Here is a 12201-nt window from a genome sequence, read left to right as displayed (position 1 = left end):
ATAGATTTAGTTTTCATTAATTTTTCTCCTCTGTTGTCACTGTTTTATATTCTCTTTGTTTTCTTTCGTGCTTGCCAAGTTTACGTGAAGAAAGTTGCCGAGGATCGAAAGGCACAGACATGAAGAGTGCCTCTGTCTCAAAAGAGGGGGATAAGGAGGAGGGGGAGGAGGAGGAAGAGGAAGAGGAGATAGATGTGAAATCAGAAAATGAAGAAGATGAGCAAAGGGAAAAGTTTTTATTTAATTATCGATGTGAGAATAGAATGTAAGTACTATGAAAAGCTACAGTGGTAGATTAAATTTGTGAACATGTTATTGGCTATGATACTGTAGAGGTGCATGCATATATATAGAGATATACAAATAGCTCTCTCTGTTGGAACTATGTAAATTCTGGAAGTCTCCAGTGCTTGGAATAGAAATGTCAAAAATGTCGTTTGAAAATATACCAGATTATGAAACTGTGCTGATTGAATCTGGAGTTTTCTAATTTCGGAACTTTTTTATTCCAAATGTTGAAGGTGTCCTAGTTTTGTATTCCCAATAGAGAACTATATTTACAAGGCAAGTTTAAGAGAAGCATGTAATTTGCTTACATTTCCACTACAGGAGCCTAAGAGCTCAGGCAGAACATTTTCCTACTCTTCAGTTATCCACTTCAAGTATTTTGTTTATTCACTAAGCTTAGGGGCATTATATATTCTTTAGATCTGAATAAAAGAAAGCTTGCAGGCTTAATGAGTTGCTATTCAATTAGTTTTGAATTGCAAATATCTTAGTATTGCAAATTGGTGTCCATCATTGACATTGATTAGTAATTAGTATCATTATTTCAACACTTATGATATTAGATGGTTTAATTGATAGAAATGCTTGTGCAGCTGAAGTAATATATTCATGCTACTAGAATGCTTTTTTGTAGATAAATTCAGCATATACCATAGGCATCAGTTCATATTAGCAGGGCTTGGCAGAGATTGTTTTATTTATTTACTTGTTTTTCTTTATTGATTTATTCATTTATTAATTTTTTGCCCAGTTGTTAAGATGGGATTACATATAGTGGGGCCCTCACACACAAAGAATTCACTATACAAACAGACTAATGAAGTTTTTCTGTTAAAAATATATATATCATCTAACAAGCTGACATTGAACTATGAGGAGACTAATTCACCATGGTCTTGGATCACATGTTAGACTCATGATTGGCAGCTATTACCCTTCTAGATGAGAGCTCAAAGCTTACATATGGCCCAGTTTATGGATAATGATGTAACCACACATGCACAACTTTTGCCCAACAGAGCATAGTGCCAGTTTGCAGTTGCTTTTTCAGCCCTGGGTGGGGACCAAACTCATCCCACTGATTTAAGAGGAGAGCATGGTACCATTACGTTAGCAAGCACTGTGCATGTATATAAGTGGCTAGGAATGTCTCCAGCCAACTCAATTGCTACATTGTACTAGTTTTGTCTTAGATTGTGAACTTAGTTTGCAAATATTTACATTTTGTACTAGAAATAATGCTAATGTGTTTTTCATGATACATCATTTTTGGTCTGGAACATGGTCATGTATCAGTAGATACTTGCATAATTATGTTAAACAGGGCTCTAGAACAAATTATGTTTGTGTGTGTGTATATATATATATATATATATATATATATATATATATATATATATATATATATATATATATATATATATATATATATAGACCCCATTTTATTGGCTTTTCACATGTTTAGTACATTCACACTTGTGGCTTTCTCCCCTTATAAAGATGTCCAAGTTAACACTCCCCCACACAAAAAAAAAAAAAAAAAAAAAATCAGCATCCCCTTCTGTCTTAAAACCTTAGGTACAAAGGGTTGTCATCATTGGGACCTAAATTCTCTTGAACAAACAGTTCAGCTATCTTAACACATTTAAATTTTTTTTATTTTCTTGAATGGTGGCATCTGTTATGTTTATAAACACCATGTTCGGACAGAGCCTTTATTAGTACAACATTTTACTTGTTATAGCTTTTTCAAGCACATAGTCATAATACACAGGACTGAGATTTGATAAAAGGAATGGGGGAGGTAGGGAGGGGGAACACTGAATATAGGGGGAGGTAGGGAGGGGGGTCATTGAATATGGGGGGGAGGTAGGGAGGAGGAGACACTAAATATGGGGGGAGTGAGGGGGAACACTGAATATGGTGGAGGTAGGGAGGGGAAACACTGAATATGGGGGGAGGTAGGGAGGGGGAACATTGAATATGGGGGGAGGTAGGGAGGGAAGTCAATACGAAGAAAGGTTATGGAGAAGGTGGACCAAGTTCTCTCCCCTTAATCATTCCTAGTATTCCGTGACCCCCCCTTCCTACCTCCCTCCCTCCCCCCCCATCCCCCCATTCCTCTCATCTCAGTCATGTGTTTTACAACTATGTACTTTAAAAAGTTGTGACAAGCAAAATGCCGTACTAATAAAAGCTGCGTCCTCACTTGTGGTGTTTATTTCGGTAGACTTGTCAGCGACTGCCACTTTCGTACATCTGTTATGTTATCGCAAGGTAGAGAAAATCAGACAAGTGTTACCGTGTTATACAATATTTCTTCCTTGACTAAATTATGGGCTGTTGCTGGGAGTCATGAGTTTCCTGCAGAAGAGAGTAACAAACTGAGTCGTGTGTCAGTGATGACTTGTCACCTGATAAACATATCAACAGAATTGTAGGGAAGATATGGAGTATTAACATCAGAGTGGTTTTTAACTATGTAAACGAGGAGAGAAAAGATGATTATAGAGTATGATCTTCCTGAGATTAGAATAGGCAATAGTAGTCTCCACACAAAGTGAAGTATATAAACAATATTGAGATATTACAAAGATCAGTAGCTAATTTGGTTTCCGGCCTTGAAGATAAAATGTACAAAGATAAATTAGAAGTCTTGGACCTGCGGACTATGAAAGTGAGAAGAAGGAGAGGTGAGGTAATCATAGGATTCAGGTCTTTAAATGTCGTAAACTAAACTTAGAAGTCTCTTAGTCTAGGACAGGAGGGCATCACAAGGTCATGGGAATAAATTGATGGATTATTATTATTATTATATACAGGTAAACGTCGACTTACGATGGCCGCGACTTACGATTGTTCGACTTTACGATGACGACGACGACGACGACGATATGATAATTTAACCCTTCCATACGGTGCCGCACACGTATGCGTCATGAGGAGCAAGTGGATTCGCGACGCTGCCATATCGGCGTCTTGATTATATTTATTGTAGTCGCCCCTGTGTTTTTACATTCTCTCAAATGTGCCCTAAATCCCATTCTCTGTGGTTTTCAAAATTCGCGGGTGAAAGAGAGAACGATCGATATAAGCGGTGACTATATTTTATGATGCGAGTATTATTACGTCACGTCGTAAGGCTGGCATTGGCTGCTGCCCGCGAGATTTAAGTCCGTACTGAAAATACATATTATAGTGTTTGAATATGGTAAAAAGGATAAAAATAATTAAATAAACTACTGTACATGTTTAATAGGCTATATTCAGTATCTCTGGTGGTTAATATACAGGTAGGCTAGGTACAGTGACCACGGAACAGAGTGGGGATCGACTTACGATGAGATCGTCTTACGATGGCTCTATCGAAACCTAATGCCATCGTAAGTCGACGTTTACCTGTATATATATATATATATATTTTTTTTCCCTCCATTGAGATACATCACTTGGAATAGCGTAGATATGATAGTTGGAGAGAGGTGGGACATCACAAGCATAGCTCCTTTCATGTATGCTACAATTAGGTAATACACAATTTACACAAATCAAAAGCATGATGCCTTTCTTATAATTTTGCTAGAATTTTTTAAATCGGGTATTGTAGAATTGCTTCTGAATCTTTATTACTTAACTGGCTTTCATTTATTTCTGAAAGTTGTTTTGTTGTACGGCATATGAAAATACTCAACATCAATAGCTTAATAAGGATACCTATGCAACCAGTTTTTTGTTAGTGGATTTTCTGTTAATTTTTTAATAAACTTTGGGTTTATATACCAGTAATTTTCACTCGTAATCTTGTGTAAAATTTGAGGTGGATTTTGTTATTGTTGTTTAAGGATGTCAGTTCACTTCAGTCACTTTATTTTCTTTTCTAACTTAGCTAGGAAGCTATTCTCGTTTACTGAAAGTCATGCTCATCATTATAATCATTCTGACCAAGTTTCTTTGAAGTCGTAAATACTGTACTTACACAATAAAAACCTTATTTTATTGCTCAAAAATAATCAATATTCAAACCTGCTATTAGTCTCCAACTATTTGGACTTTTTTTTTTTATAAGAAACTATTGGGCATGGTTATAATTGTCATTGTAATAATCGTGTAGGTTTAGTGGTTATTTTTTGCTCTACTGGTATATATACCCCCACAGAAATTTTTAACTCTTTACAACATAAAGCCTTGTAGAAATTCCAATATTCAGCACATCATAATAAATGTCATTCAAATTGTAGAACAAAATGTCAGCTTCCAAATGATAAAATAATCATGCAAATAGACCAAAATTTGTCAGAGTAGTAGTACTTTGAATGGTAATATTTTAGGGGTGGGAGGGAACTCAAGAAAGTAGGGTTCAAAGTTTACCTTGAGGTTTTTACACTCCAGACATCAATGTAATGGGTGTGATTGGTGAAATATACAAATAAATTATTTGATCATTCATTGTTCAAGTAAATCAAGGCATTTAAGAGTGTTTCTCAAGGGCTACTAATCTCTCTCCTCTTAATGCTTCCTCTCTTACTTATGTCTGATTTTCTCCCCTTCTCTGCTACAGCCCTCTTCTGTTTCCATGGTCTACACATTTGAAACACCTTGTAAGTGTTTGTAGGCTGTAGGAAGCAAAGAAAATGCAATGTGTAGTAAATGTCTACACAGCCACATGGACAACACGTCGTCCCTACTCACATTGTGGCAGGAGCTGATGAACTCTCCTCCCTCTCTCTCCTTCTCCCTCTCTCTCTTTCTCCCTCTCTCTCCCTCCCTCTCCCTCTCTCTCCCTCCCTCCCCCTCTCTCTCCCTCCCTCCCTCTCCCTCTCTCTCCCTCTCTCTCCCTCTCTCTCCCTCCCTCTTCCTCTCTCTCCCTCTCCCTCTCCCTCTCTCTCCCCCTCCATCCCCACCTCCCTCCTTCTCCCTCTCTCTCTCCCTCCCCACCTCCCTCCTTCTCCCTCCCTCTCTCTCCCTCCCTCCCTCTCTCTCCCTCCCTCCCTCCCTCTCCCTCCCTCTCTCCCTCCTTCCTTCCCTCCCTCCTTCCTTCCCTCCCTCCTTCCTTCCCTCCCTCTCTCTCCCTCCCTCCCTCTCTCCCTCCCTCCCTCCCTCCTTCTCCCTCTCTCTCCCTCCCCCTCCCTCCCTCCCCCTCCCTCTCTCTCCCTCCCTCCCTCTCTCTCCCTCCCTCCCTCCCTCCTTCTCCCTCTCTCTCCCTCCCTCTCCCTCCCTTCTCTCCCTCTCTCTCTCTCTCTCTCTCTCTCTCTCTCTCTCTCTCTCTCTCTCTCTCTCTCTCTCTCTCTCTCTCTCTCACACACACACACACACACTTTCAACGAACGGACGGCTTGAAGAACGTTCTGAAGAAAAGTGCAGATTGTGGATCCCAACGCAAAGAGAAGTGCCTTTTTGTATTTGCAGGGTGGGGGGAAATTGCTCGTGGGGTAGTGGGAAAGTAAGGAAAGAGGAGAAGGGGAGGGATTGCTGGGAAAATGGAAGGTAATGAGGAAGTAGAGGACTTGGACCAACCAGACCGCCGAAAAGTAAACAAACGACCACAAGACGAGCTGGAGGACGACGGAATGTCTAATAAGAATGTAAAGATTAGAAGTATAGATAGGAACAATACAGTAGAAAGTGATGAGAATATTTTCAAGGGATTTAAAGAGAGTGGGGGGGACACAAACCCCCCCCGACTGACAAGACTAGAGAAGAAGGTTGATAAGGTGATCGAGGACTTGGAGAGTAGGTTAGGTCATATGAACACCATTTTACAAAGGGTTGAAAGATTGGAAGAACTAGAAAAGGCGAATAAAAACTTAACTGATGAAATAGAAGACCTAAAAAGACAGTTAAGAGAAGTAAAGGTGGAGAATGAGGAATTGAAGAAGAATAGTAAAGAAAACAGAGAAACAATAGCTAAAGAAAGTAAAAATTGGAAGAAAACCCAAGAAGGAAATAAGGTTTCATTCACTGACATAGTCAAACAGCAATTGAAAGAACATACTGAAGACTCAGTTATTAAAGTGATGAGACAAAAGGAGAATATAGTAAGAGATTTAGCAGACAAGAAGAAATGTATAATTATATTAGGAATGGAAGAGAAACACAACACAGATAGAACCACAAGAATCAAAGAGGAAAATGAAAAAGTAAGCCAATTACTAGAATCAGTTCAGGAAGATGAACCAGAAATTATGAAACAAATCGAAGAGAAATTTAGACTCGGAAAGTATAGCACAGACAAGACCAGACCAATTAAGATTAAATTCAAGTCACAAACAACGGCAGAGAATATCTTATCCAAAACAGGGAAACTAGCAACAAGTGAACAATACAAAAAGATATGGATAAAAAGAGAAATGAATAAAGAGGAAAGAGAGGAAGAAAAGCAGAAAAGACTGGAAGCTAAGGCAAAAAACGAGAACAGAACGGAGTCAGAGAAAGAGAGATTCTATTGGAGAGTAGTGAACATGAAACTAAGGAAGTTCGACATACAAAAGAAAAACATAAGGGAAACAGAGAACACAATGGAAGTGGCAGAAAACTAAGAGTGTCTTACACAAATATAGATGGATTAATAACAGGATTGAATGAGCTGAATGATTATTTGAAAGAAAAAGAACCGGACATAATGGGAATTGTAGAAACAAAATTAAAAGGCCCACTACCACCCAACAGTGTAGGACATGATGCATACAATTATTGGATTAGAAACAGAGAGAAAAAGCAAGGGGGTGGAGTTATGTTCCTGACTAAGAAGGATATAAACGTGAAAGGTGTCATATATGGAAAGAATACAGTAGAGATGATTATGATAGAAGTGGAAGACAGAGATAAGAAGAGCAGAAAATTTGTGATAAATTATGTGCCTCCAAAAACAGCCTCATGGGAGGAGAGTGAACATAAAAGTATGTTAGAGGACACAAAGATAACATTAAATAAAATAATGGAAGATGGAGGAAGAATAGTTATGATGGGCGACTTTAATTGCAAAGAAATCTGCTGGGAAGAAATGACAGTAAAGGGTGGAGATGACTCATGGGGAAACGCTCTACTTGAGATGATTATTGACCACACAATGACACAATGGATACAGGAGAACACTAGGTATAGAAATGAAGAAGAACCATCGAGACTAGACTTATTAATTACATCTGAACCTAGAATAGTGGACAAGATTGAATATAAAACACCAATAGGTAAAAGTGACCACATATTGATTGAACTGGAACTTAATGAAGAAAAATATATCAAAAGAAATGAACAATATAGAAAAGGAAGAATGATGTATGAAAAAACAAACTTTGATAAAATAAGAGAATTCTTTCAACAAGAAAACTGGGAAGAAATATACAAAGAAGAAACATCAGTGGAAAAGAAATGGAATATTTTGACAAAAATTTACAAAAAAGGAGTGGAAAAGTATGTCCCAAGACAAAAACAAGAAAAAGAATATGTAAAATGCTGGTACAACAAAAGTTGTAGGGAGTTAAAAGACAAAAGAGACAAAGCCTGGACCAGATGGAAAAAAGACAGAAAACCTGAAAAATGGAAAATATATACCAGTTATAGAAATGAATATGTACAAACATGCAGAGAGGAAAAGAGAAAATATGAAAAAGACGTCATAGAAAAATGTAAAGATCAACCAAAACTATTCTACAGATTTGTAAACAATAAACTGAAAAACAAACAGGACTTGGAGAAATTAAGACAAGGGGGAGTTGAATACACTGAGGAAATGGAAATGGCGGAAATTATGAACAAACATTTTAAATCAGTGTTTACAAGGGAGAACATACAACCTGAAGAGATTGAATGGAAAGAGAAAGTCCCCCCTATGGAAAAAATAGAAGTATCAAAGAATGAAATATTGATACAATTGAGTAATCTTGATGTCAGAAAATCACATGGACCAGATGAAATAGCAAACTGGATTCTGAAAGAATGCAGGAATGAACTGGCAGACAAAATACATAGCATAATAAGCAGTTCCTTGAAAGAAGGAAAAGTTCCAGAAGATTGGAAAAAAGCAAATATAGTACCTATATATAAAGGAGGAAATAAAGAAGAACCTACCAACTATAGACCAGTCTCTCTAACAAGTACAATAGCAAAAATTTGTGAAAGAATTATCAAAAATAGATGGGTAAAATACTTGGAAAAAAACAACGTACTAAATCCAAGGCAATTTGGATTCAGACAAGGACGATCATGCGTCACCAATTTAATATGTTTCTATTCAAGGCTAATAGATATAATACAAGAAAGAGATGGATGGGCTGATTGTGCATTTCTAGACCTAAAAAAAGCTTTTGACAAAGTACCACATAAGAAGTTGCTTAAGAAACTAGAATCTGAAGGAGGAATACAAGGTAAATTACTAAATTGGATGGAAGACTTTTTGCAAGAAAGAAAAATGAGAGTAGTGATAAGAAACCAGCACTCAAAATGGAATGAAGTAATAAGCGGTGTCCCGCAGGGAACAGTCCTGGCCCCAATAATGTTTGCTATATATATTAATGATATGGATGAAGGAATTGAAAGCTATATGAGCTTCTTTGCAGATGATGCAAAACTACTGAAAAGAGTGAAAACTGAAGAAGATTGTGAATCACTACAGAGAGATCTAAATAAAGTACAGGAATGGAGTAGGAAGTGGGAGATGGAGTTCAATACAAAAAAGTGTAGTATAATGGAATTTGGAAAAAGCAAAAACAGAATAACAGGATCATATAATTTGGGAGAAGAAGGAATTAAAAAAGTAGAAAATGAGAAGGACCTGGGAGTCATTGTTATGAATAATATGTCACCTGAAAAACATATAAATAAGATTTTTGGAGAAACTTATAATTTAATAAGAACAATCAAAGTGGCATTTACATACCTGGATGAAGAAATGGTGAGGAAAATCCTAATCACCCTGATAAGACCAAGATTAGAATATGCAGCAACAATATGGTCACCAAGTACAAAAAAATGTATAAAAAAACTTGAAAGAATACAAAGAGCAATTACAAAACTGGCACCAACACTCTCAAAACTATCATATGAAGAGAGACTACAAAAACTTGAACTACAGACACTAGAGCAAAGAAGAGAGAGAGGAGATTTGATAGCTATTTACAGAATCATGAAAGGCATAGAAATTACTGATAGAGAGAATCTGATAAAATGGGATGACAGAAATACAAGAGGACACGGAAAGAAAATAAAAAAAGACAGCTATAGAAGAGATCTGAAAAAGAACAGCTTTCCTCACAGAGTAATAGACAGTTGGAACAAGTTAGATGAGAAAGTGGTGTGTGCAAAAACAATACATGAATTTAAAAATTGTTTAGATAAAATGAGAAATGAAGACGGGACCCCACGAGCATAGCTCCCCTTCCCGTAAAATACAACTAGGTAAATACACCACAGAGTTGCTGTCAAATACATTATCTAAAAGGACAAAGTTAAACAAGTGGTAGTCATGTGCTTTGATGCCAGCATGTGATATTTATATTGAAATGATAGTTATTCATAGTAAAAGTCACCATATCAGTTTAGAATTTCTGGACATTGTTGCCAACACTTGACACTATTTTTAAGCAAGTTTTAAATTTTTTACATAATTTTTCATTTTTTACCTCTGTAAAGAGGACCGATGTCCTGGTTTTTAGGGTGGACATAAAACAGTTGTCATCTCAAACAGCTAAACCTCGAATACAAATAATGTACTTTCCATTTGTTTAATTTGTTCACAAAGATATAGATACATACATACATATACCAAGGCTTTTTCCCCCTTACAATGGAGGTAGCCAAAAAGAAAAAGGCATAAAATCACTCCCACCCATTCCATCCCTGAATACACTCCACACCCCTCTTATCACCTCCCGGATGACGGGTCATCCCTGCACCTTGTCCACTGCCCTGGGTCAGAAGCAGTGTCGCAAGACACAGCACATCCACAGCAAGGCCGCTTCATTAAATTGGCGAACCCCCCTCTCCGTCCCCCCATGCATAAAAAGAGAAGAGAGGGAGAAATCCCTTTGGGCTGCATCAAATTTTGCTCACACATACTACCTCACCCCCCATCCCCCCACCCATTCCACCTCATATAGATAAAAGATAGAAATAAAATAGGGTAGTGGATCTTTTGAAAGATCGAGATTCTGTTCTTCACCGAAAGTTCTGATAAAGTATTACAGTCATGGGATATATCCCAAGTAATTTGTGTTGTCTTTGAGAAACAGATTTATTTATTTGTTAAGTGCACTGTCTTATAGACCCTGTGGTACTAGGAGTTCCCAATGAAATTAAGAGTTTCAGTTCTCATTAGTACTCCACAAAAGCACATTGAAATGTTATGGGAACACACCCAACCTCGTTCTCATTCCGGTACGAAGCAGGGAGGGGCCCATGACAGTTTCGTGCAAAGAGGCAAAGGTCCTTGAGGGACAGATTTGGTTTTCAGACCAGGCCCAGAATCTTTATCAACTTAACATATTTCCTCCATCTTATCACAGTAAGAGAACTGAGCCAGTGACTACAATCCTCATATTATAGTAAAAGTCCAATAATCTGAATGGTAGTGAACTGAATGTCATAATATTTGTCACATTTTCAGATTCATGGGTGGAACCCCAAAAAGCATGAAAGGTATTCACATTAGTAAGTCAGGGTAAATGTTATGGGTTGCAGAGATGTTGAACAGCATTTGTAGGCAGGCAATTTGAGTAAATAGGCACAAAATGTAAAGCAGGTTGCCTGAGTACTGCATACCTGAATATATTGTATATCCCATCTCCACCAAAAGTCCTGAATCCAGTTATTCAAGTTAAGGTTTTTTTGATAACCTTTCTGACATTTCCCATCAGTTTCTGTTTGCCTTGGATTTCTGTTGCTTGGACTAAGCCATCACAATGTTTAAGATTGTTGTTGAAGCCCTACATAGTCTTCTTTTTATATTTGCCTCTCATTTATCATGTTTCATTTGCCACAAATGGATATTATTACATGCATCCTTTCTTCTTTCTTCCTCCCTTGAACACTTACAGAAAACATGGGATTTATTATGGTGATGTAGGGCAAATGCACACATTGAATTGATGATAGTTTTGATGTTGGACACAGGTAGATGGAAAATGGTAGATTAGACTGGGCGTGTGTCAAAGTGATGATCTGTTTCTCCATCCTACTGTTAGATACTGCTCAAAACATTGGGATTGTTTAATACTTGTGTCCAGATTAATGGACTTTCACTGAATAAGTGGGTGACTGAAAGAGTCTTACCCAAATACAACATGGACAACATTCCATTTTTTTTTTTTTTTTTTTTCATCCTAGATAGACCTATGGGAGGGCCTTAGGACTAATGCTAACCATTATGGGGCTGTGGGTGAATTCTAGTGGAACTTAAGGCAACAGTTAGTATATGAGGTAGGAGTATGTCCTTCATTTTTTTTTTTTTTTTTTTTTTTTTATTTTTTTTTTTATATTGTAATAAGGTAATGGCCATGACTAGGGCTACAAGTCGTTTTAGTGCTAGGAACTGGACTTGGCTAATGCCACACATATTCAGACTTCTTCAGCTTTCTCACTTCCAGTTGGAGATGCAACCCAGAGGGGCTGGCACTCAGTCTGCAGGTTGGGTTCAGACCCTCTCTATATCAACTTCATCATTATTTCCTGTACCAAAAGGGAACCTGACAGTTGTTACAGCACCCTTTCTTCCACTCATGTCAGCCAGTGACATTGACACAGTCCCACACCCGTACATCACATACATCAATCTCAAGTTTCTTCATAGATGGTATGGCCTGAGGACCATTGCCAGCTGCTTGAGGCTGCAGGTTTCTAGTCAGTGAAACTTGAGACAATTGATTGATTAGACTTTAAAAAAGGCATACACAGTGGCTCAGAAAAGCATGAGGTTTTTTG

The 12201-nt window shown here is 37.7% G+C and overlaps 1 protein-coding gene across 4 annotated transcripts in view; it reads left to right on the top strand.

Moving 5' to 3' along the window:
* Positions 1–12201, top strand: part of PICK1 (protein interacting with PRKCA 1) — a 39104-nt gene that overhangs the window by 16563 nt on the left and 10340 nt on the right. Inside the window, exon 3 of one of the 4 annotated variants that reach the window (XM_076203208.1) lies at positions 80–265. The exons of the other annotated variants lie outside the window; for them this stretch is intronic. Coding sequence (XP_076059323.1) covers positions 80–265 — 186 coding nt within the window. The remainder of the gene's footprint in view (positions 1–79; positions 266–12201) is intronic. 4 annotated transcript variants of the gene reach the window in all.

Source organism: Oratosquilla oratoria, chromosome 19 (assembly GCF_046742065.1).
Source record: "Oratosquilla oratoria isolate Oo_2021 chromosome 19, ASM4674206v1, whole genome shotgun sequence".
NCBI classification, from domain to species: domain Eukaryota; kingdom Metazoa; phylum Arthropoda; class Malacostraca; order Stomatopoda; family Squillidae; genus Oratosquilla; species Oratosquilla oratoria.
This window is presented reverse-complemented; position numbering and strand designations above follow the sequence as displayed.